The sequence below is a fragment of the Neodiprion pinetum genome, chromosome 3 (genome assembly GCF_021155775.2).
Source record: "Neodiprion pinetum isolate iyNeoPine1 chromosome 3, iyNeoPine1.2, whole genome shotgun sequence".
Taxonomy (NCBI): domain Eukaryota; kingdom Metazoa; phylum Arthropoda; class Insecta; order Hymenoptera; family Diprionidae; genus Neodiprion; species Neodiprion pinetum.
The window spans coordinates 16,732,507-16,759,030 of NC_060234.1; the positions used below are offsets into that span (position 1 = coordinate 16,732,507).

Consider the following 26,524-nt stretch of genomic DNA (forward strand, 5'->3'; position numbering starts at 1 on the left):
GTTTTACTCTCCGGATACCATGAGTAGCGATGCGCGAGCAGAGTTTCACTCATGGTACAACGAGGCTGTAGCGAACGACCATCTGTTCGACTTTGACTTGGAATTGTTGTCGTACTGTCGGTCGGACGTGGATATTCTGCGACGTGCGTGCGTAGAATTCAGGGACATATTTCTGGAGTGCGGCAGAGTGTGTCCCTTTACCGAGAGCACGACAATTGCCTCGGCTTGTTCGGTGCTGTTCCGTAAAAATTTTTTACAACCGGAGCGAATAGGTATCCTGCCACCGGGCAGCTATCGTCTTGCCGATGCCCAGTCTCTTAAGGCTCTGGAGTGGTTGGTCGTGAAAGTGCGCGAGCTGGGTATTGACATCAGACATGCCGGAAACGGACGTGAGTTTCGGATTCCGGAGACGGGTCGCAAGGTGGACGGATACCATGTCGCGGGCGACGGTACGCGACACGTCTACGAGTTTCACGGTTGTTGCTGGCACGGCTGTCGTCAATGTTGACGAATCAACCGCGATAGGCGTAGCGTCAACGGCGAGACGTTGGATAGGCGTTACGAGGAAACTCGTGCAAAGATCAGCCGTATGCGCGAATTGGGTTACCGCGTGACGGAACAGTGGGAATGCGAGTTTGATCGGAGCTTGAGGGAGGACGAGGAGATGAGGGAGTACGTGGCAACACACCCGCTGATCGCTGGCACTGCCACGAGCGAAGCACTCAATCCGCGTGATGCGTTCTACGGCGGTCGAACGGGGAACGCTTCCCGATACTACAAGGTGAAAACAGATGCAACGGGCAACGCGTACGAGGAAATACGATACGTCGATGTTTGCTCGTTGTATCCGTTCATCTGTAAGAATGGAAGGTTCCCTGTTGGCCACCCGACGGTCTACGTTAGAGAAGAGTGTGAGCTCTTGACAGGGTCGAGCGGTTGCGACATCACGCGAGTTGAGGGGCTCATCAAGTGCCGAGTTTCACCGCCTCGCAATCTTTATCACCCTGTTTTGCCGGTGCGGATACATGACAAAGTCATGTTTGCCTTGTGCCGCTCATGTTGTCAGAGTTTGAACCAGGACGAGTGTAGACATGATGACGAGGCTGCGCGAGAATTCGAGGGCACGTGGGTGTCGATCGAATTAAAAAAAGCCGTGGAAATGGGATACAAGATCAGGAGCATAAGCGAGATCTGGTCGTATATGGTGACATCGTTTGACCCGACTACTCGTCAAGGTGGGCATTTCGCCGGCTATATCGACACCTTCCTCAAGATTAAGCAAGAGGCAAGCGGCTGGCCTGCTGAATGCGAGGACGAGCCGGCTCGAATGCGCTACCTTGATGAGTATGAGCGGGTCGAGGGTATACGGCTAGATCGCGACCGTATTGCTAAGAATCCCGGCATGCGATCAGTTTCCAAATCATGCTTGAATCCGTTTCAGGGCAAGTTCGGGCAACGCGAGAATCTGGTGAAAACAGACGTTATAAAGACGCGTCAGCAGCTGCTCGAGCTTTTGACCAACCCTGAAGTCGAGGTGTCCGGTTTGCTGCCCGTGAACGACGAAGTGTTGTACGTGCGTTGGTCGCACGCGCAACACAGCGTTAAACCGTCAGCGCTGGCAAACGTCGTGATTGCCTCGTACACCAGTGCCCAGGCTCGGCTGAAGCTCTTCTCGTTCCTTGAGAAGCTCGATCGGCGCGTGCACTATTACGACACCGATTCAGTAATTTATACGCAAAACCTTCGAAGGCCGAACGAGTATGAACCTCCCACGGTTAACTTTCTTGGCGACCTGACGGACGAGTTGGCGTCTTACGGCCGTGGGAGTTTTATACGCGCTTTCGTCTCGGGAGGGCCAAAATTCTATGCTTTCATCATCAAACGTCCGAATGGTGAAGAGGTGGAAATTTGCTAGGTGAAAGGCATATCACTGAATCACGCAACGAGCTCGAAAATCAACTTCGAGGCCATCAAGCGGATGGTGGTAGAAGCCGCTGCACCCATTCCCTTGGAGTATTGCGCCATTCGTCGAACGGAACTGCACGCAGTCATGACGCGCTCCGAGCACAAAACGTGTAAACCGGTGTACGTGAAAAGGCGTTGTTGCGTCACGAGTTTCGATACGCTGCCCTACGGTTATCGCACTTGATGATGACGAAGATCCCGGACTCCGAGCAGTTGCACACCACAGCTTCCGTCTTTTCACCCTGCGGTAGTACAGACACCCGGACGGCAAGCCACGCGCGCGTTTGAGCGACAGATAGATAGACAGACGAACAAATAGACGGACAGACAGAGGACACCGAAGGGATTCTTACCCCAACCGTCTGTTATTCCAACCGGCGAGACGCCAGGCCAACCCATCAGATACTCTCTTGTATGTGTCCCACCAAACTGTATGAAGGTTAGTACCACGCTTAAACCCTACGCATGAAAAATTGTGAAAAAATCTCGCATTGCTCGTAAAAATTCATCTCGTAAACCGCGGCGGGGCGCGCTATTTTCAAGCTGATATCACTGCGCGCACGCGTACGAATAAGCTCATGGCGTACGCGCCTCACGCACAATCAGCTCGGCTGCGACCGCGCTGATAAGCTCGTACCTGCGCGGTTACGCTTCCGCGTGCGCTTGAATAAGCTCATGGTCAGCGCACGAAGGGAGAGCCGCCGCCGCCGCCGCCGCCGCCGCCGCGACCGCCGCCGCCGCCGCCACCGCCGCGGCCGCGAGCAAGCTAGCGTAGTAAAAGAACGTGTTTTTAATTGTTTCAATTTTTTATAGATACCGCATCATCCCTGGATTCTTCTTCTTCTTCTTCTTCTTCTCCTTCTTGTTCGATGACGGACACGCGTTGGAAACATCCGTTTTCGGCTATTGTAGTCGGGCTGTCAGGATGCGGTAAATCAAATTTCGTCAAGAACTTTCTGCGTCATGGAACGTCAATGTGTGACACAAGATTCAGGCGTATGATATGGTACTTTGACGAATGGCAGCCGTTGTACGACGGGGACAAGAGTATATAGTACCGCGAGGGGTTACCGCAACACGCCGATTACGAGGGTGACAAAAAACCGAAACTTTTGGTAATCGACGATCTGATACGAGAGGCTTCAGACAATGTCATCGTTGATCTTTTTACCAAGGTCTGTCATTATAAGAACCTCGGCGTTTTCCACATAACACAAAATCTCTTTCACAAGGGCCGCGGTCAACAAAATATTTCCCTTAACGAAAACTACATGATCTTCTTCACAAATCCACGGGATCGTGCCCAAATTCAACATCTTGCCAGACAGGTGTATCCCGAAGATCCGAGGTTTCTTCAAGAGGCCTATCACAACGCTACCGCAGCGCCACACGGATATCTGCTTTTCGACCTGGAGCAATCCACTCCGGAGAATTGCCGTTTCCGATCGAACATCTTCCCTTCGGACGATAATCACTATGTCTACGTTCCGCGGAAGGATATGAAGGTCACCAATGCGCACCGGGTTCCAGTCGTTCAGCTGTGATGCCTAGAATACGCCGTATCGCGTCCGGTCGCAGAGCTCGTGCCGATTTCACCAAAGCAAACGCAGTAGCGCTGCACGCTCTGCAGAAATTGAACCCGTTGCAGAGATCAGCATTGCTACGCACGGCCGACAATTCGTTAGTAAAGACCATTTGTGCGTGTGCATCGAATACCTTGGAGGGTAACGTAGCACTGTCCAGAATTCAGAAAAATCGTCTGGCACGTCATAAACAGACATTACGGCGGTTGGCCAGCAACCGGGGTACCTGAAAGTCCAAGAAACGTTCCCTTGTTCAACGTGGGAACGGAGTTCTCACCCTCTTGCTCGCTGCGTTACTCGGGACTTTATCTTCCAGCCTCTTCTCCAAGTAGCAAAATGGAACGTACAAAGAAGATGGTTTTAATTCCTATGGAGAGTATGGTGAGATTTCAACAACGCGTCAGCGAGGGTATAGCCGCTACGCTTTCACCTGGAAATTCAACTACCACACGCACCGATCTCTTTTCAAGACTCGACAACGAGATGAAGGACATTTTGAACAAACCGTCGAAAGACGATGCAGAAAAATGGAAACTCTATCAGCAGGTACTTCAACGATATTTGTTTTTTGCAAACGACGTGCAAACCCATGAAATTAGACGTTCTCGAGGAAAAGGAGAAGAAGGATGAGGAGGAGGAGGAAGAAGAAGACGGAAACACAGCCGAAGAATCAATGATATCTCCCACCGTAGCTGCGAGTCCTGGCAACGTACCTCGAGAATACGTGGGGAACGATACGCTTTGGAAACACATACGCACATTCGACGCTTCGGGTCTACCGACGGTAACATCGCAACAACTATTGACACACACCAGTAGTTCCCCGACGAAGCGACGAAGTTCCGCAAACGTTACACCCGTAACCAGACGTTCTCACGACGCAGGATACGCTCTACGCAAACGCGCCACAGGAGCATCCGGTTGGAAAACACTTCGGCTGAAGAAAAATGACGACTCTTCTTGAAGAAACGTATTACAATCCCTCGCATACTGCCGGTTACGCGGGAGCACGAATTCTGGAAGATGTTGCACGCGAAAACAACTCTCGCGATTCGGTGAGAAATTTCCGAGAGCTAGGTACAACGTTTCCAACATAGACGACGTATGGGAAGCTGACCTGGCTGACCTGAGTTCTATGAAGAGCCGCAACAACGGTTTTCGCTATCTCCTGGTGGTCATCGATGTATTGAGCAAGTACGCATTGGTCGTCCCGCTGTAACGAAAGACAGCCGCAACTGTTGCTGAAGGTTTCGAGCAAGTGTTACACACTACGCCGCGTAGACCCGACCTACTGCAAACGGACAAAGGTAAAGAATTTGTCGGGAGTGCTTTTCAGAAGATACTTCGCGACACTGAAATGCGATATCGTGTTACTCGTAATCCCGACGTGAAAGCAGCCATCGTGGAGCGATTCAACCGTAGACTCAAAGAACGCCTGTGGCGTTACTTCACGCATAAAAAGATGCAACGCTACGTCAATTTTTTGCCACAAATCGTGCAAGCCTACAACAATACAGTTCACTCGAGCATCGGCATGGCGCCGTCGGAAGTGACGCTTCGCAATGCTGCTACAGCACGTGCCCACATGCAAAAGCGTTATCCTCCGTGTCCAAATGGCAAACCGAGATTCCATTCGAATGATTTTGTACGATTTAGTAAAACCAAGGGAACATTTGAAAAACGCTACGCGGCAAACTGGAGCGGAGAATTATTCAAGATCCTACGAGTGCTTGCACGTTCACCGATAGTGTACGTTTCGGAAGATCTCAACGGCGAAGTAATCGATGGCTTGTTCTACGACCCTGAACTTCAGCGTGTGGAGGGGGAAACACGGAGATGATAAAATAGCGTGCTATTACAGCATGTCTCTCAGTTGTTGAGTGTTCACCGTTCGACTCGTGCATCAAAAAAAAATCAAAATGTCCTATGATCAGTTTTACCTAACTTTACCGAGCAACAGCTCGATGCAGTTTTTTCCGGAGAATCGGACGTGCTGTTACATTACCCAGTTACCGCGTCAGATTCATCTAACGGGAGACTGGGAAGTCGGGCTGGCCGAAATTCCTTATTCACTCACGTTCAAACACCCTCAGGGGTAGGTGCCAGTGAAAAATGAAACGATACCCTGTGTCACGTATTACAATACTACTGGGGAAAGTGCAGTTGAGGTACCAGATTGCAAGGTATCCGAAACCAACAAATCATCAAGGATCCCCGGCTGCCAGATGTTTATTTATTGCGATCTGGTGGAGCCACGTATCGTTGGAGATGTTTACGCCCCGCTGTTACGAGTCATTGAAACATCCGGCAATGACAATACCTTACAGGCCGAATCAGAGATGACAACACTATCGCCACTGTACTACGTACCACTGATGCTCACGAACTTTCAAACCATCGAGATCGAAATAAGAGATCAATTCGGTAGCCCAGCACCATTCACGAGCGGGAAACTGACGGTAACGCTGCATTTTAGACGCGTTCAGTGATTGACTGGAATCACAGGAGTCGCTCAGCAAAAGAGAGAGAGAGGGAAAACATACCAGGTACGACATGGCTCATTCTATGCAACATTACGAAAATCAGCTCGGCGGTAAAGGCATAGAGACGGTTTACCGAGGAGCACTGCATCAACGCGGGCACGGAATCGGCAGCTTCTTGGGAGGCCTGTTTCGTCGAATACTACCTCTGCTGTCCAGTGGTGCTCGCGCGGTCGGAAGAGAAGCACTACGTGCAGGGATGAACGTCATGACAGACGTAAGAAACGACACTCCGTTCAAACAGGCAGTCAAGAGTCGTTTCATAGAATCAGGACACAAATTGAAAAGAGCTGCTGAAAAAAAAATTGATAAACTCATGAAGGGCAGCAGTTATGAAAGCCGAGCCGGCGGATTAGCGCGTCAGTAAAACATTACCCGCGTCAACAGACTTGTCGGCGCGCACCGAGCAGCTGGTACTACGAGTAAAATTAGACGAAGGTCGAAAAAGAAAACATCGGCCAAGATACCCAAGCGTGCCGGAACCGTCAAGAAAACTAAGCGGAAAAGGTGTTGTAAAAAACGGGACCTTACAGACATATTCGGACCCCGGTAAGCCCACGCGCCGCTCGTCTTCAATCTAAACATCAACAATGGCCTTCCTGCACGCGCACTCGGGTGAGTGTATGAAGTCGGAACTGGATTTGTTTTCTCTACCATCAACGCAGACGTCTATTGAGGATGGTCAATGGGTACACTACAAGCCCGTATCATCTCTAACCGACGATTCCTCGATTGAATTTGTTGTACCTGGAAACGGTGATGAGTACATCGACTTGGCACACACTATGCTTAGCGTACGAGTGAAGCTACAACCGTCTGCTCCTACCCCGCCGGCAGGCGAAGGCAACGCGGCTACTCCGCATGCCGCTCCGGTAAACAATTTGCTTCACTCGATGTTCAATCAAGTCGATATATTCTTCAATCAAAAACTAGTCTCACCAGCCAACAACTCTTACGCCTATCGAGCATATATAGAGACTCTACTGAATTACGCACCGCCCGCCAAAAAATCCCATCTTTCTTCGGCTCTATGGTACGACAGCGAGGATGGAGTATCGGATGTATACGACGCCGACGCCGTCGGTGCTGAGCGGGGTTTCATCGAACGCAAACGGATCATGAGCAATGCACGCACCGTTGATCTGATTGGACATGTGCACTGTGATGTATTTAATCAAGACAAATTTTTAATCAACGGTGTGGAACTGCGTCTTCGACTTGTAAGATCAAGAGACAGTTTTTGCATCATGGAAGCCGAAAATCGCCACAAGCTGCACATACTGGAAACTTCACTGCTCGTTCGCCGAATGAAGATCAGCCCTGGAATCTTGCTGGCGCACGCACGGACGCTAGCCAAAGGTACGGCAAAATATCCCGTAACCAGAGTCGAGGTGAAGTCTTTCACCATACATGCAGGAGTACAGGCAGAAACACTGGACAATGTCATACTCGGACAACTACCGAAACGAGTGATAATCGGTTTTGTCAGCAATGAAGCCTTCAACGGCGACAGACAGCGCAATCCGGTTAATTTCCAAAACTACTCTTTGAATTTCCTGTCGTTGTACGTCGACGGGGTGCAAGTCTCATCGAAGCCGCTACAGATGAGTTTTGGCAAAGACGATCTCTACGTGGACGCTTATCACACCCTCTTTTCCGGTACGGGGATTCATTTTCTGAACGAAGGAAACGGTATCGACCGGCAGCAGTTCGCTAAAGGAAATTGTCTATTGGCTTTTGACCTAAACCTCGATCTCTCGGCCAACTGTACATCGCACTGGTCGCTCATCAAACATGGAACTCTCAGGGTCGAAGTGCGGTTCGACGATGCTCTGAAAGAAACTGTGAATTGCCTAGTGTACGCTGAATTTGATAATCTTATTGAAGTTGATGCTGCACGTCAGGTCATTACAAATTTTTCGGGCTAAGAAAGAGAGGGAGATCACGCCCCTCCTATCACGACCGCTTCTATGACATACCAGGTGGTGATTTCCGTTAGAGAGAGAGAGAGAGAGAGAGAGAGAACACTGTGACTACACCACGCCAACGTCTTCAAGGGGAGCAACAGACCGGTTGGAGACACCCGATAAACAAAACTTGAGACGGGGATTGTAACACAAGGCCGTATATAAACACCCGTAACTACGGTGCCGAGCCAGTCAGCATTTAAACTACGTCACTGCAGGTTCGCTCTTCCAGCTCTCTATTCATTCGACTACATTCTTTCAAGTTCAAGTATGGATTACGTGATAGATATTCAAGGGTTTCGAAATATCTATGGTAAATTTATACCGAAAGAGGTGGCAGTCGTCACCATCGATCACCGCTACTCGGCACATTGGTTAGTAGAACCGCCATATCCCTTCACGGATCTGCCGCTCAAAGAACGTGGCGTGAACAATTACGTAACCTGCTACCATCATGGCATCGAGTGGTTTGAAGGTGATATCTCGCTGGTTCAATTAGACGTTAACCTCCGAGAAATCGCACGTAACGCTCATCGAATTTTTGCCCGTGGCCACGATAAATGTAAATATATTGAAAGTAGTACCGCGCGTCAAGTATTCAACTTGGAGGACATCGATTGCCCGGCGTTCGACAAACTGGAACGGTCTTCGGTATGGTGCTTCTTCCACGGCGTTAGGAAGAAGGAATTTTTCAAATGTGCGATGAACAACGCACTCAAACTGAAGAAATGGATCAACAATCACAATATTCTAACTAAATACGATTATACAGAAGCATTGTCAGCCAGTAAGCGCAACATCACCGGAGAGGAGAGTTCGACTAGTAATCAGCCACTGCAGGTACCAAAAAGAAATTTCACGCTACAACCAGTAATACCAGAGTCAGTCGCTTTACTGAAAATCTCTCCTGATCCGTCTGCGCCTACGTCAGACGGCGAAGTTACCGTTCCCTACGACATACTTACTACTGCGATTGACTCACATACCTCCTCACAATCTTCTACGAGTGGTATGATTATCTCCGATAACGAGGGCGAAGAAGAAGAGGAAGGAGAAGAAGACGAGGTACAAAAGGGACAGTCTACAGATAAGTAGCGCGATGCCGGCAATTCCGAACGGGAAGACCGGGGTTTTTGCAGCGGATCAGATGACCCTCATCTGGACACGCCCGACAGCCTTTGTGTCAAACACGGATGATCACACACGCTCCGGTAGCCACTGGGTGGCATTTTTCGTCAGTTCCTCGGGACACGGTACACACTTCGACAGCTTCGGATTACCACCATTCGTCCCTCACCATAAGCGGACTTTACGAAGAAATTGCAGACGATACGACTGGAACGACAGACAGCTTCAAAGCCTCACTTCTAATGTACGTGGAAAATTTTGTATTACGTTTATGCACTTTATGGCTGCTGGTTTTTCTCTGCGGGAGTTTCTCAATACATTTACTCCTGACCTCGAAAGAAACGATCGTATCGCAGAATTATTCCACAACCGAATAGCCCATGTCACAAAACGCAAAACTAACACCATCAAATCAAATCACATTTATCCTATAAGTTGTCTTCAATGTTGTACCTCTAAGAATTGTAATGTTGCTGATTATAAGGCCGGTAAATGAAAAAAAAAATCCTTGCTAACATATCTTGTGTAATTATAAGCACATTGTAATTATCATTTATTCGTTATCTGTAATAACCATGTATGTATTTGCACCTGTGTTAACCGAATAAACCCGCGAGGATGAGATTTGAATTTTCTACGCAATCCACCATTGAGTTCTGTTTCCTCACCCACCCGCCGTGATCCTCGTACATCTAAGTATGCCTATAGTCTTGCATTAAGAAAGAGAGCGAGAGTGACCAGGTCTATATTTTCCAAGCACACGTAAACCTTAGGATAAACACTGACAGCTGGGTAAGGTCAGTGACACGAGCACCCGACACAGAGAGCAGGGATGGAGAAAGAACGAGAGCCGGGGTGGAGGACCTGTAACCCCAAACGTCCAAGTCACAGAGTTCGCTTCGTGAACGGAGGTAGCGGGGCCAGCTGGGTAGGTGGCCCCAGAATCGGCCGCACGGCCAGGGGCACCAGGGTAAGGGGAAAGAGATCGTCCCATGGTCAGGGTGCACAGGCCCAGAGGCCATCCCGTAGAGTCCGGAATCTGATTCGCTGTCAACGGTACCTGGGGTAAGGGGTCGTCACACGATATTCACCACTTGGCGAGGGGGTCGCGGGCGAAGGGCTGACGAGCCGCGGAGCTTCGAGGCAGAAAAGCCGCTCCTCGGCAAGGGGTTGCGGGAAAGGGGTGGTCGTCCGGAGAAGCTTCTAGAATAAAATACCTCCTCGACGAGGGGCTGCGGGGGAAGGGGCCCGAAAATTTGTTCCTTGGCGAGGGGCGGCGGGGGAAGGGGATGGCATCCCAAAATTCGCTCCCCGGCGAGGGGGGCAGGGGAAGGGGATGGCGTCCCAAAATTCGCTCCGTGGCGAGGGGTGGCGGGGGAAGAGGATGGCGTCCCAAAGTCACTCCTAGGCGAGGGGTGGCGGGGGAAGGGGATGGCGTCCCAAAGTCACTCCTCGGCGAGGGGCGGCGGGGGAAGGGGATGGCGTCCCAAAGTCACTCCTAGGCGAGGGGTGGCGGGGGAAGGGGATGGCGTCCCAAAGTCACTCCTCGGCGAGGGGCGGCGGGGGAAGGGGATGGCGTCCCAAAGTCACTCCTAGGCGAGGGGTGGCGGGGGAAGGGGATGGCGTCCCAAAGTCACTCCTCGGCGAGGGGCGGCGGGGGAAGGGGATGGCGTCACAAAGTCACTCCTAGGCGAGGGGTGGCGGGGGAAGGGGAAGGCGCTCCAGAGTCACTCCTAGGCGAGGGCCTGGCGCCGGAGAGGGGTGCGAGTGGGGTTTGTTGTGACGCCCCAAAGTGCCCCTATACTACTCTTGTGAATATCCATTTACCGAAATTATTTCTGTATTTAATGTTAGCATTGTCTGGAGCAAAAGAAATCTCATTTTGAGATTGAGAATGGAACCTGAAACGCAGAAGTTATTCAGTAGCACGAATTGAAAACCAAGAATTTTATAATGGTTCCTGCAACAAAGGGACTCTTTCCAAGTATCCTTGTTACAAGGTGATGTTTGGAGGACTACGAACAAGATATTGTGTCAGATTACATTATTTGAAAAAAATCTTCATGAGTTCGTTGAAAATTAGTTATTTATTTATTTTGATGGAACAAGGGACATCAAGGGAGTCCGATAAGTCAATATCCTCGTAATAATGTTCTGAAATTACTCTAAAACGTGATTGTTCTTGAAGCTAATTGTGACGTTAAGGCGCATTTTGAGAAAGTTGATTTTCAACTTGTCTCACAGGATGTGATCTACGTTCCTGAGTTCTACGCTTCCGATTAGATTTTTTTTGTTTCGAACCGCACAAACATGAAATACAGAAATCATTTTAATAAATCTAATATTAGTTGTGTTGATGTAAACGGTAGTAAGTCGGTGAAGATTTGTTTTATTGTTTAATAAACTTTATTCAATGAAAAGCATGCCTTACATGCCTCTTATGTTCTTGTAGAGAGCGTGGTTCAAGGGGGGGGTAAGGTATTTAATTTTTTTTTTTTGCATTTTTTTTTTTATTTTTGAAATTGAATCCGTAATATCTGAAGAATATTGTGTCAAAATTTTAAGTTAATTGGAGCAAAATTGACGAAGTTATGAGTATTTTTATACCTGCCGGATTCTTGTACCTATACCCGAACCGACCCGAGCGCGCTATTGTTACCCGGCGGATGTTTCGACGGCGGATGTTTAGTCGCGCGACTAATTGACGGCTCATTAACGGCAAATTATGCAATAGTCCGAATTCACATTTTCGACAATTGGCAAGCCAAGTTCATGTACGTGATGTTTCGTTCTCTATGTAGTACCTTACCTCCCACTTCAATCTATCGAAATTTTAAGGCAAGGACATACGTGTCTATACCTGGTCTATATACTTTGTCAGTGTGGCGTACAAAATTCAGTCAGCAGGAAATATCCTATCGAGCAGACGTATCCACGCGTTATTATTTTCGCATAATTTCAGCTTCGTTTTCAATAATTTTTGTTGTTAAATTATTACAAAAATGCCAAAAAAAATTCGAAGATCTGATAGACAATCAGCTAGTTCGAGATTATATCGACCCAAAAAAATTTTACCTCCCCACAAACGGAAAAGCGAAGACATTACGACAAGAAGCGCGTTAGCTAAAAAAATAAAAATGACCGTTGAAGATCAAATTACGGAGGATCTTGAAAAACATTATAGGGTAATTGATTTTTTATTGGTCTTTGCAATAATTGCTACGCTAGTGAAGTGTGTGAAGTGTGACGGAAAAATAAATTTTCATTCCACTAAGAAAGAAGGTCTTGGATTTCACATCAAAGTGTCGTGCGAAAGTTGTAAACAAATTACAAACGTTCCGTCTAGTGCACGAATAAACTCTGGTATTTACGAAGTGAATTATCGGTTTGCCTTCGTGATGAGGATATTAGGCCTTGGATTAGTTGGCTGTGAAAAGTTCTGCGGCTTGATGGATTTGTCCAGTTCATTTTTATCAAGACCGACGTACAATAATTACGTGAACAAAATGTGCTCGACCATAAGAGAAGTAGCAAATCGATTTTTTTCATCTGCTACAAAAGAAGAAAGAGCAGCAACAGCCGAAGAAAAAAAAACTGAAGATGCCGACGAACTCAGTGTATCAGGCGACGGAACATGGAAAAAAAGAGGCTACTCATCTTTATTCGGCGTCACCTCGCTAATCGGTCACTTTACAGGTAAAGTTCTTGACATTCTCGTCAAAAGTTCATACTGCCACGAATGTAAAACTTGGGAACACAAATTAAACTCTGCCGAATACGAAGTGTGGCATGAAGCTCATGTAGATACTGGAAACTGTCGGGCAAATCATACTGGTGCAGCTGGAAATATGGAGGTCGAAGCGATAAAAACAATGTTTCAACGCTCGGTAAAGAATGGTGTACGATATCGCAACTATATCGGCGACGGTGACTCCAAAGCTTACTCCGGGTTAGTGAATTCTAAACCTTATGGTGATGATTTTTCAATAGAAAAAAGAGAATGTGTAGGACATGTTCAAAAAAGAATGGGCACTCGTCTACGTGAAATAGTCGAAAAGACCGTTGTAGATACCGAAACTAAGGGCGGAAAGAAAATCAAAAGAAAGAGTCTATCTGGTAAAGGGAAGCTTACGGCCAAAATTATCGATAAATTGACGGTATACTACGGGTTGGCTATCAGACGTCACTCTGATTCCGTAAAAAATATGAAGAACGCTATCTGGACAACGTTCTTTCACTACAGTTCGACGGACGAGAATCCACAGCACGAAAAATGCCCGAGCGGCGCGGACTCCTGGTGCGAATGGCAAAAAGCTGCAGCTGCTAATGCATTGGATTCATTCAAACACACGTATTGTGCTCTTCCCAAGGATGTTTTGGATGCGATCAAGCCTATCTACGAAGATCTGAGCAAAGATGCCCTCCTGGAGCGATGTGTCGGAGGCTTCACGCAGAACAACAATGAGAGTTTGAACCAACTTATTTGGAAAATCTCACCGAAGCACTTGAGTGGAACCTCTGTCGTCGTTGAAATTGCAGCTTATGTGGCAGACAGTGTCTTCAATGAAGGTTCGTTTGCTTTACTCACCTTCATGCAAGACATGAAAATCAGTAGTGGATCAAGCGCTCATGACTGGGCGCGATCCACTGACTCCACACGCATAAGCCGAGCAGAGCAGGAAGCTGAACGACAAACCAAAGAAGGCGGGATTTGTCGTAGGCAGGAGCAAAAAGATGCATTGGACATCATCGATGATAGCAACATCCTGTATGGACCTGGCATTGATGACTCAGTGTGAGGTATGTCGATAAAATTCGCTTATAAACATTTTAACTGGATTTTTTCGTGTTTAAAACTTCAAAGCGTTTTTCCCACAACTCACGTTTTCAAAGTCGGTGCCCCTGATAACTTCAAAACTACTCCACCGATCCTTTTGAAATTTTGAACACTATTTCTGTACATCATTTACGAGGTAACGCTGTCGAGTTTTTTTTTTTTTTGTTCATAATTTTGATTTCGCAATAACAAATTAGGCGATTTTTTCCCAAAAAATTGTGTTTTTCACTTCAAAGTGTTCGAAAAAATGAAAAAAATTGGAAAAAAAAAACTCGACAGCGTTACCTGGGAAAAACTATTATCTAACGAATGAACTTTGATTTTTTGATTTCAGATGATCCAGCACCAAGTTATGAGGGGCACCGCAATTCAACTCTTTTTCGAGACACGTCCGAACAATTGCTGCCATTGCCGTATTTTTTAATATTTCTTTGTAAAAATTTGATGAAATATTCTTCGAATGTCATACTTCAATGTACCATTGGTTGAGTAAAGAAATTTTAACTACGTCGTCAGAAAAAAATCACGAAAACATGACTTTTTTCGTATGATTTGACCTTACCCCCCCCTTAACAGGTAACCGCTCTATACACGAGAACACAGACAACTGATAGAGAGACATGCGCACTCGTTACGCACGACCTATACACAGCATGGCCGCAGCGCACGACTCACACACAAGCACTCATCCATACCTACTTATATGTATTAGCGCGTTCTCTATGGATGTGGAATGAAGGTGTATTCTCAACACGCTACCTTACCTTCATACCACATCACTACATACTTATTTGAGATTCATTTTTTCTCTGAATTTTATAAACTTTTCCTTGCCTAACGATTTTGTAAAAATGTCAGCTACATTATCATCAGAGTTAATTTTTACAACTTCAATTAAATTTTCTTTTACGCATTCATGCACATAGTGGTGATGTATCTCTATCTGCTTCGAGTTTTTCGTCAAGTTACCATAGTTAGCTATATTAATTGCGCCAGAATTATCCTCGTAGATTTTATTGGCTTTTCTAATTTCATATTAAATACTTTTAGTAATTCATTCATATACTTGATTTCCGAGGTTAATTCTGATAGCGCTACGTATTCCGCGTATGTCGACGCCTTAGTTATACATTTTTGTTTTCTAGACTTCCAAAAGATCAAATTACCATACAGTCTTATGGCGTAACCTGATGTAGATTTCCTGTCTATTTTGTCACCTGCCCAGTCGGCATCAACGTAACTATCGATAACTTCGCTTTCATTATTTTTACAGTATCTCAACTTTAAGTCTTTTGTATCATATAAATATTTCAAGATTCTTTTAGCATACTTGTAGTGCGTTTCAGTATAACAATTTTGGAAACGGCTCAGATAGTTAACGCTAAAACTAATGTCTAGCCTTGTACCTGAGCTATGTATAGCAATGCTCCTAAGAGATTTCTGTACAGCATATTTTCTTTACAAACATCTGATTTATCAATCTGTAAGTTTACCTCCATAGGAGTGTCATGAGAGTTACTGTTCAAAACGTTATATTGTTCAGCTAATTTGACTATATATCTCGTTTGGCATAGTTTCATTTCATTTCTTGTTACATTATGATCAGCTTCTATACCCAAATATTCTTTAATTTCACTGATATCTTCAATCTTAAACTTATTGCTAGTTACATTTTTAATACTTTTTATCTTTTCTTTGTTCTTGCAACAAATAATTATATCATCAACATAGTTCATTAAGTATACTTTGTTTTCACCTGTACCATGTAAATATGACTCTACATTGTTTTTCTTAAAACCTAAACCTTCTATATAGTCACTAAAGCATTTGTACTAATCTCGTGGACTTTCACTGAGACCGTACATTGATTTTTCTAGTTTTAATACTTTATTTGTACCATCGTTAAAACTTTTCGGTTGTTCGATGTACACTTCTGATATCACATTACCATAAAGAAAAGCAGAATCTACGTCTATTATCTCAATATATAACTCATTTTGTACGCAATAAGCTAATAAAAATTTAATTGCTTGGTTGCTCGCGACCAGAGCATAAACATCATCAATTGTATTCTTTTGTTTGAATCCGCGAGCTACTAACCTAGCCTTAAACCTCCCACTCATTTTTTTAGTAAAGACCCATTTTGTATCAATTATTTCTTTGTCTTTTTGTCTTTCAACAAGTTTCCACGTTTTGTGTTCATTTAACTTTCTTATTTCATTATTCATCGCCCTTTTCCAGTACACGCTTTCCTCGCATTTCATCGCTTCCTCAACACTTTCGGGTACAGTTATATTTACATGGTTCACATATTGGGTACGTTCCACTAAACGCCCGCAACGATTGTAACACCCTCTGTATCGTTCCACCTATGGCTCGTGGTCGTCGCGAGCGATCGTTCGACGTCAGAGATGACGTCACTGTTCGCGACCACATCGCGCCCACATCGCCCACAAAATATTGGTGGATCAGGGTGGGCTCTCACCAAAACGTGGCGGGAATTCGAAAAAAACAACAATGGCGACGAGACAAATAACTTTGTATAATCCTGAAACTGACATTGCAGTGGAAGTGAAAGTGTTAGTGGAGGATGCGAGGCGTGCCGAAAATGGTTAGTTGCCCCTTAATTTTGAAGATAAAAGATAATTTTCAATCGAATAACTTTGGTTTGGGAAAAAATTGCGTTTTTCTTATCCTAAACTCAAATAGAACTTTTTGTTGTGTGCGTCATTCTATTTGTTGAAAAAAATGGAACTCATCATATTTTCTAAATATCAATATAAATAATTATTTGAGATATTGTTTCATTCAATTCCAATTATTTCTTGCGATAGATGTGTTCATGAACAGTCATGTATTTTCATCGTTTCTAATACATTTTCTAACGAACTGAGTTTTTTTATTCCACATTTACACTTTGCAACGGCACTAATGAATAGTGCATTACAAGAAAAGGCCGCAACGGTTGTGGAATTGCAGCAGGAAGATGCTGAAAATACTGATAGTGGTCATTATCTCTCATTCGTTTCATCAAAAACGCAACTATAAATTCACGCGAATCCATGCGAACTATTTACGCACAACCCCCACAGCTGCGCGTTTCCACTATGCCGCCATATTATGAGCACACAGCGCTCAAATATGCGTTCCACCTATAACATTTGCCTACAACGCCCGCGGCGTTTTTACGTTAGTGGAACGACAATTTCAGCGGTCGTGGTCGATGGCGTTGCGGGCGTTTAGTGGAACGTACCCATTGTAATGATCGAAATATAACCGCGCAATGAACACGGCACGAGCGGATTAGGTTAGACCCAGGGAGTGGGGCATCTGGTCACAAATTTGAGAAGGAAGGTTGCTTGGTCGAGTTCTCTCCAGGAGGAAGGAAGTGCGGGGGTTCCCCTCTCTGAAACGAAATCGTAACTGATCGAAAGTCGACTAACTGAGAATAAAAAATTAAATCTAAACTACGAGGACAAACCTTTCAAATTAATAATTAAACACTCGAAAACCCAAGCCAAATTTTAAAGAGAGACGATATAAAACGAAGAACATTAAAAGTGAAATCAAAAAATATAGTGCCTCGACGAAAGACAGTTATTGACAATTATTTATAATTTCAACAATATCCACCAATTTTAACAATATACACTATTTTAAACTATATACACATGCATGAATGAATTGTGGATTGGATGAACGAATGAATTTTAAACATAATGACGGCTCATGTTTGATATACTTATAAATGAATTAAAATTTCACTCTACTATTCAGCCTTTATAAAAGATTTTTAATATTGATTTCGCCTAATTTTCAATTTTCAAAATAGTATTACAATATATACAATGTGCAACCGGATTTCCGTATCGATTTACAGGACCTTTTTTCCTTTATGATTCTCTCTTTGTACTCAAAATTTCCTCATTCACTCTTTCCATATTTTCATCCTCTTCGTCGTTACTTACAATATTTTCAATCTCATTCTGTTTGTTTTTAACCTCATTCTTTTCATTTTCAATTTCAATTATTGGCCTAGGCAGTAATGTATCACTTGTATCGTTTTCTAAGCGTACGCCATTATAATTTTCATTCTCTGTCCTATCGTTATTCTTATTTTCGAAGCAAATTAAATCATCCTCATTTTCCACAATATCTACATGTGTTACATCAATTACTTTTCCATTAATCAAGACTCCATAGCGATCGTGATTATATCCAACCAATATACCTATTTTTGCTTTATTGTCCCATTTTCCATTTCTATTAACTTCTGGTATCCTAGCAAAAACTCTACTTCTATACATCTTTATGTTATCTAGGTTAGGTTTTTTTCCAAAAATTATCTCGAAAGGGGTTTTTCTTTCTATAGTACTAGCTAAAGGACTGTTTTTTAAGTACGCGACCGTTTTCATAATTTCCGGCCAATACTTCCTAGCTATTTTCGCTTCTCTAGCTAAACACCTACCCATATCCATCGCGGATCTGTTGTGCCTCTCAGCTACACCGTTCAGTTCATGAACGTATGCTGGAGTTACTTCTATTGCTATTCCTTTACTCTTAGCAAAACTGTAAATTCGATTGTTTAAATATTCTCTCCCTCTGTCACATCTAATTTTCTTAACACATTTATCGAATTGATTTTGGACTAAATTAATAAACTCTATGAAGCAATCCGCGGTCTCGTTACTCTTTATGCAATAAATTTTCGTGCATTTGCTATAGTCATCTGTGAAGGTGAGAAAATATTTTTCACCTTTATACCCGGTGGTTGGATGGAGCCCATTTAAATCTGTGTGTATTATTCCTAAGATTTCCCTCGCCTTTGTTCTATCATTTTTAAAGCTTATGTTTGTCATTTTACTCTGCTTACAATTAGCCCATTGCATATACTCATTTTCAAGTTGGTATGGCAGGCCATCAGCTAGTTTGAATTCCACTAATTTATGAAGATAACCGAAACTTACATGCCCAAGCTTTCTATGCCATAATTCTTTTTGTGTTGTGCTTTTCATACTATTCGCACACATTTTGTTTTGATACATTTTATCGTGATCATGCTTACATACATAACTTTGCATGTAATACAACCCTTCTCTCTCACACGCAACAGCTTCTAATTCATGTTGTTCATTATACACTTTCACATAACTCCCATGCGTAATCATTTTGTTATTTTTTGCAATTTTTGACATGCTTAGTAAATTTGCTTATATATCTCTTACATAGAACACGTTTTTTAATTCATTATTAAAATTTTCTTGTACAGTTTAAACATCAATTTCATATTACCAATTTTCGTCGCTTTAAGCATTTTACCATCTGGGAGACCAACATCAATACGGTTTTTTAAATTTACGCAGTTTACAAACAAATTTGGATCGTTAACAATATGATCCGTGCAACCACTATCGAGTAACCACTGAACTTCATCACTCTCATTTTCTCCACTATTTTCATTCTTACTCACGTTATTCACTTTCACTTTCACAGAACAGGAACTGTGTGCTGAATCCTGCTGCTCGTTGCTGGAAGATTGTTGTCCTTGTCGACCTCCTCGATACTGACCTCTGCCACGACCTCGTTGTCCTCTCCTGGGATTGCGTCCTCTCGATGATCCTTGGCGCTCCTTTGGAAAATCTCGTTGATTTTGGTGTTGATCACTCCAACACTCCTTCGTAAAATGGCTGGGCTTTCCACATTTATAGCATTTTGCATTAGCTTTCGCACTAAAAGCGTTTGTGCTGCTCCTCTCCTCGCTCTTATGTGTGGTCATACTTTTTTCCATAATCTTTGACTTGACAAGTTCAACAGTTTTTTGTGCTTGTGGAACTAAGTCAATAAAATCGCCAATATACGCATAACTGGTTGGCAGTGCTTTCAAGATATATCTTATTTTTTCTTCATCTGATAGAGTACCACCCGCCTTTTTAAATCCATTGCAAGCTTTCTCGAACTCGATAAAAAACTCTTCCACATTGTTGTAATTCTTTAGACGCATGTCGTCTAACGCGTTTCTTCTTAATATCTGTAACTGTGGTGATTGACTAGAGTACAGGCTATCTAACCTATTCATCATCTCTAGTGCTGTAGTGCATTCACTTAGATATTCCAACTGCTTGTTCGAAACGGAGCTAACTAAAATTGTTCTACTTTTCAAATCAAGCTTTTTCCAGTCATCTTCTTTCTCTTTCGTGTTGTCTCTCTCACGTATTGCTGGATTCTTGCATTCTTTGTACTCTAGTAAGAGTAACAGCCTAAATTTCCATGCACTACAGTCGCTTCCGTCAAAAATCGGAATCCGAAAATCGTCTAACTTCATGTTTTCAGACATTACTTTTGTCTCGTTTAGTTCACTTTTTACTTTAACACTAGTGTTACTGTCTGTACTCGTGCTTGCTTTAACTTGTTCTTTGTTTACTATATTTCCGCTAGTGTTTTGCTATTTTATATCACTGTGTATGTTTTCACTTTTAGTATCGACTTTTCCAGTTTCTGTACTCATCGAATATTCTTCTTCGTCGTTTATATCACTTTTATTGACACATTTTAGTGTATTTATAATTCTGTCCATTTATACTGTACATGCTATCTGTGTTTAACCTCAAAGTTTTTCACCACGTGCTCTCTATGCACTTTACTCCGAAAGCATGTGACTTTTTTCTAAAATCCGTATGAATCACGTTAATTTCAACCAAATTGCAATCAATTTTTCGTAAACTGACTCTTTTTAGTAACTTATTTTTTGTTATTTATCGATATTTTCTACTTTTACTTAATTTAGCGATGATACTGTACAACGTGCTCTAGCACCAACGAACATGTGACTCATTTAATCCACTCGCATCGAGCACAAAAACACATTTATTATTCACTTTTCTTTATTTTTCCACATTTTCACTATTTACTTTTTCAGATTTTTCCAGTATTTTTACCTTACTTTCAACTTTTAACTTTTTGCGCACAAAAGTTTTTTCCATAACCTCACTTACCTACCCACGTGTTTTCTTCGACGAAAACTTTTTCTCGGATCCAAACCGAAACGCTCTGCTACCATGTTGATGTAAAGGGTAGTAAGTGGGTGAAGATTTGTTTTATTGTTTAAGGGGAGGTTCTAGTCAAAATCGACCAAAAAAACTTATTTTTTTGTATTGCTTTATTTTCATCCTTAAGGTCTCAAAAATGTGTAGGCAAAAGGATATTTCCCTATCTAATTGATCTTACGAGTTATAGCGTATAGACAAGAGAGCGCGTCGGCCGAAAAATAGCGGAGGCGAATCTATCAGTGTTGGTGAAAAAGGCCAGAATTGACAAAATCAGGAACAAAGTTCAGCAAAACATGCTTCTTGAACATGAGGAAGAAATCCTGTATGGTGCGGGAATAGCTGATTAGATGTAAGTGTCAAAAAAAAAAAAAACATTATATACGATTTTTTCTTCGTCAAACTTTAAACGCGTTTTTCTCGAAACACCTTTTTTTTGCGCGCGGGGCGCGATTCCGCTTCAACGACTGGACCGATTTCGACGTTTGGCGGCTCAAATTTAAGCTTATTCAATTTAGGGGGCCTTCAGAAAGCGTTTTTTGTCAAAAAAAAAATGTTGAGTATTGTTTTTTTTTAACGTTAAAACAAATAAAAAGAGGCAAAAAAGGTGTTTTTTTTTCAAAGGGTCCCCATTTTTTCTAAAAAGGGTTTTTTTGAAAATCGGAAATTCATAGGGCCCCCCAAATTTCATCTACTTTAAGATTTTTTTTGGTTTTTTCGTTTCGGATCACTTGGCAGGGCTGTAGAGTGCCCCGCGCACACTGTCCACCGCCGCGCACGACCGTCGTCAGTGAGGGCTGGAGCTGCCATTTTGTATTAGTTTTACTCGAAAAAATTTTGTAAACTTTTTAAAATATAGACAAATAAATGCCACAAAAGTTTTTTTAAAAAAATACGTATGTACTCTCAAAAAAAAATCATGAAATTACGCACATTTTCGGGCCTCTGGACTAGAACCTCCCCTTAATAAACTTTATTTAATGAAAAGCATGCCTTACATGCCTCTTATGTTCTTGTTAGAGAGCGTGGTTTAACAGGTAACCGCTCTATACACGAGAACACAGACAACTGATAGAGAGACATGCGCACTCGTTACGCACGACCTATACACAGTATGGCAGCAGCGCACGACTCACACACATGCACTCATACATACCTACTTATATGTAAAAGCGCGTTCTCTATGGATGTGGAATGAAGGTATATTCTCAACAAGTTGAATTTTCAATTTGAGTATCAGGTTCCCTTTATTTATTTAATCGAACAGCATTGAAAATTTGCAAAATGAACTCTGATGATCATTGGAATATTTTCAATAGTGGTAGCAATAATTTATTGATCGGAAAAAATACATCGACTATCGACTATTGTAAATTTTGTTGAACTAATTTCGAGAAAAAAAAGATTTACAGTTCTATTACAGATAGTGAGATATTTAAATTTCTTAAACGCTCGGTTTGACGTTTCATCTTCAAAAGTGATGAAATTCAATATTACCGCCTGAAATCACAAGAGAGTGAGAAAGTTGCTTAGTTGCTTAAAAGTGGCGATGATCTTTGTACGTGTGATAAATTGAATAGGCAGATAACAGTGAATATTAGAGATGTAATTATCTTAGCCGTATCCCCTGTTGATAGAAAAAAATTTCACTGCTATTTCTAATGTACGAAATAATAAAAGTGATCAAATAAAGTGTTCCCACCTACCTGCTGCGTTTCTTCCAAGCACCCAACATTTAAACAGATTTCGCATTTCAGTCGAATAAAGCCAATTTTCGAAGAGCATTAGCATCAACTTTCCGAGTCACTACCTCGACTGTTTGAGATTCTAACCTTAAAAATTCGTATGAACCATATGGCCGCCAGAAACAGAGTTTGACAGCTGAAACTCGGAGTGGCCAGCCTGCCCGAGCAGCCGATAAAACTCGCGCATGCGCATTGACTGTATAGTTTCAAGAGATTGTCCCGGTATATCGATACTCCACTTATACTTTTGATCACACTAATGCAATGTCGATCACACTTCTATAACACTTTTTGTAAAATATCACTTTGCCTGGTTTTGTTATACACGGACAAATATACCACGTGTTTGAATTTTGGCTCATTTTGTAATTGTGGAGCATGCAACGTGGTTGGTCAAAAAAGAATGAACATATATGAATCAAGAGATACCCTAGCTGCGTATCATTAAAGATGGAATATGCAGTTTCTCCAAAATTCTGTTTAAATTGTGGTCTCCGAACCATATATCATATACATCAAACAATAGAATTTATTCTCAGTGTTTACTGCAAATTTGTTCAAATGTTGATGGGGGGCCAAAATTTTACAGTGACTTAATAATAATTAAATTGATATTATAAAAAACTAATAAAATTTATAACCTATTCACTTATTTGAACACATATTATAAACCTTCAAAGCCAACGCCGAACTCAAAAGTCTAAATTTTACAGTATCTTATGTCATAATCGCTTGCCTGCCAAGTTTTGTCTTTTCCTATAAAAACATAGCTGTAATCATTTTCAATTACTTTGTCTATGAAAACCCGTTCACATAGTACTGACTAACAAATTGGTTAGTGGTTGGTGTGAAGCGTTAATTGTACGTTACGCTCAATATAACGTTTTTAAGCTGTGCATTTTATTTATTTGCCTCCGTTTCTCGGACTTCCGAATCCCCGTAGTAGCAAGTCTGAAAGACATTTTCTAACTCGTAAATATTCATGAAACATATATATTAAACAATTTTTTTCTCTCCTAGAGTGTCCTTGTGCTTACACCTACTCACTTTCCACTTACTAGTAGTACTGGGTATCTACATTTTATAGAGTATTTACAAACTCTTTTCCAAGGAAAATTTAATAAAACGAACCGGTTAGTGATACTTTTTTGTTATGAGAACCTATTGTGTAGTTTATTGGTGCGATCGTCAGATTGTGGAACATACATCGCTCATTATCAGTAGTTTATGCTGCTACAATGTATATCCTTTCACGAATAAGTCATTGAATACAATAATTATTAAGAATTCGTAAATAAAATTATGAAAGTGATAGAAGTTGTAACGCTATTTCTTGCTGCGCCTCGGCCACCCGGAGAAATGACCGAGAACTTGCCGCGCGCAATAATTCGGCGGCTCGCGATGTAGGCTGGAAAAAATCAGATCTCACGAAAGATATCGCGAGAGTCTGCTGGGCGCTTGGCGTGGTCGACACGCCTCGAAATCTTTACCGTCGCTTAACCTTGGATAATACCTTGGCAGCTCAGTACCACGGCGAGGGGAGGCGTAATTTTGGAGAGGGAGAGAGACAATTGACAACAACACGCTTGTATGTGATCGTTTATTACCGAATTTGGTCAGGAAAAGATTCAGGAGTTGCGACAACTCGTTGCATAAGGGAGGAAATTCAACGGTCGATAGTTGTGAAATTTTCCAATTATTCACTTTTATGCACTCTTTATTAAGATTATCATAAAAATCCTGGTTTAACAGAAATGTAATTAATTACAAGATTATAATTATTGAGCATTGGTTTTACTCCGAGTTATTGTTACATGGTGTAACATACCGGGACAATCTCTTGAAACTATACAGTCAATGCGCATGCGCGAGTTTCATCGGCTGCTCGGGCAGGTTGGCCACTCCGAGTTTCGGCTGTCAAACTCTGTTTCTAGCGGCGATGGAGTTCATACGAATTGTTGAGGTTAGAATCACAAACAATCGAGATGGTGACTCGGAAAGTTGATGCTAATGCTCTTTGAAAATTGGCTTTATTCGACTGCAATGAGAAATCTGTTTGAATGTTGGGTGCTTGGAAGAAACGCAGCAGGTAGGTGGGAACACTTTATTTGATCACTTTTATTATTTTGTACATTAGAAATAACAATGAAATTTTTTCTATCAACAGGTGATACGGCCAAAATAATTACATCTCTAATATTCACTGTTATCTGCCTATTCAATTTATCACACGTACAAAGATCATCGCCACTTTTAAGCAACTAAGCAACTTTCTCACTCTCTTGTGATTTCAGGCGGTAATATTGAATTTTATCTCTTTTGAAAATGGGACATTAAACCGAGTGTTCAAGGAATTTAAATATCACACTTTCTGTAACAGAACTGTGAATCTTTTTTTTCTCGAAAATAGTTTAACAAAATTTACAAATAGTCGATAGTCAATGTATTTTTTCCGGTCAATAAATTATTGCTACTACTATTAAAAATTTTCCACTGATCATCAGAGTTCATTTCGCAAATTTTCATTGATGTTCGATTAAATAAACGAAGGGAACCTAATACTCAAATCGAAAATTCAAGTAATATTAGATTTATTACAATGATTTCTGTATTTCATGTTAGTGCGGTTCGAAACAAAGAAAATCTAATCGGAAGCGTAGAACTCAGGAACGTAGATCACATCCTGTGACACAAGTTGAAAATCAACTTTCTCAAAATGCGCCTTAACGTCCATGTTTTAGAGTAATGTCAGAACATTATTACGAGGATATTGACTTATCGGTTTCAAGATTGTGTCCCTTGTTCCATCAAAATAAATGAATATCTAATTTTCAACGAAGTTCATGCAGATTTTTTTCCAAATAATGTAATCCGATACAATATCTTGTTCATAGTCCTCCGAACATCACCTTGTAACAAGGATATTTGGAAAGAGTCCTTTTGTTGCAGGAGCCATTATAAAATTCATGATTTTCAATTCGTGCTACTGAATAACTTCTGCGTTTCAGGATCCATTCTCAATCTGAAAATGAGATTTTTTCGCTCCAGACAAAGCTAATATGAAATGCAGAAATGATTGCGGTAAATGGATATTCACAAGTTTTCAGTCTTAGCGTACGACCCTATAAAGAGTGTAAAATTGAATTTGGTTTTAAGTTATCGTGTAACTGGCTAGCCAGATGACACCGACAACTGAGATTAAATTCAAAGACATTTTCAACCGAAGTTATTTAACAATTCTTGATTTAGATTGATTCAGTTTGCCTAGCAAAATTCAACCCCACGATCTAATTGAGGATTTGAAAAACTCTTTATCTGAATTTGATGCCAAAGAGAGTAAAAGTAAGCTTCAAAATAAGATACCAAATTGAATGGGATAAAGTTTGAAAAACAATGCTGGTCAATAATAATGCTTGAATTACAATGGTGCACAGAATGATTCCTCGGTAGAACGAATTGGCGGCAAAGGTTAAGTAAGAAACTTATCGCTATTGGTTCGATCAAAGTAAAATGATGGGATATTCAGCCATTATGATCTGTAGTATATCCTGCTCTTCAATTTTGCCTCAACTGATGTTAAGAAAGTGGCGATGGCCTGATGAAATTCACTCTGGCACCTGATGTCTGACGGAACAACCAGGTTCGATGGTTATAATGATTGCACCGCTCGAGAAACCAGGATCCTTGCCACCTAAACGTTTTGACCATCAGGTAAG

The 26,524-nt window shown here is 42.3% G+C and overlaps 2 protein-coding genes across 2 annotated transcripts; both read left to right on the top strand.

Moving 5' to 3' along the window:
• Nucleotides 1-589: 589 nt before the first annotated feature.
• LOC124214378 (uncharacterized) lies at nt 590-1,915 on the top strand. Its single transcript, XM_046616648.1, has one exon. It carries the CDS (start codon nt 590-592, stop codon nt 1,913-1,915), a length of 1,326 nt encoding a protein of 441 aa, XP_046472604.1.
• Nucleotides 1,916-6,678: 4,763 nt separating this feature from the next.
• LOC124214380 (uncharacterized protein F54H12.2-like) lies at nt 6,679-8,016 on the top strand. Its single transcript, XM_046616649.1, has one exon. The coding sequence runs from the start codon at nt 6,679-6,681 to the stop codon at nt 8,014-8,016; it is 1,338 nt and encodes a 445-aa protein (XP_046472605.1).
• The last annotated feature ends 18,508 nt before the right edge of the window (nt 8,017-26,524 follow it).

Coding starts and splice junctions, on each gene's coding strand:
- LOC124214380 (XM_046616649.1), top strand. CDS start 6,679: ATGGCCTTCCTGCACGCGCACTCGGGTGAGTGTATGAAGTCGGAACTG.
- LOC124214378 (XM_046616648.1), top strand. CDS start 590: ATGCGCGAATTGGGTTACCGCGTGACGGAACAGTGGGAATGCGAGTTT.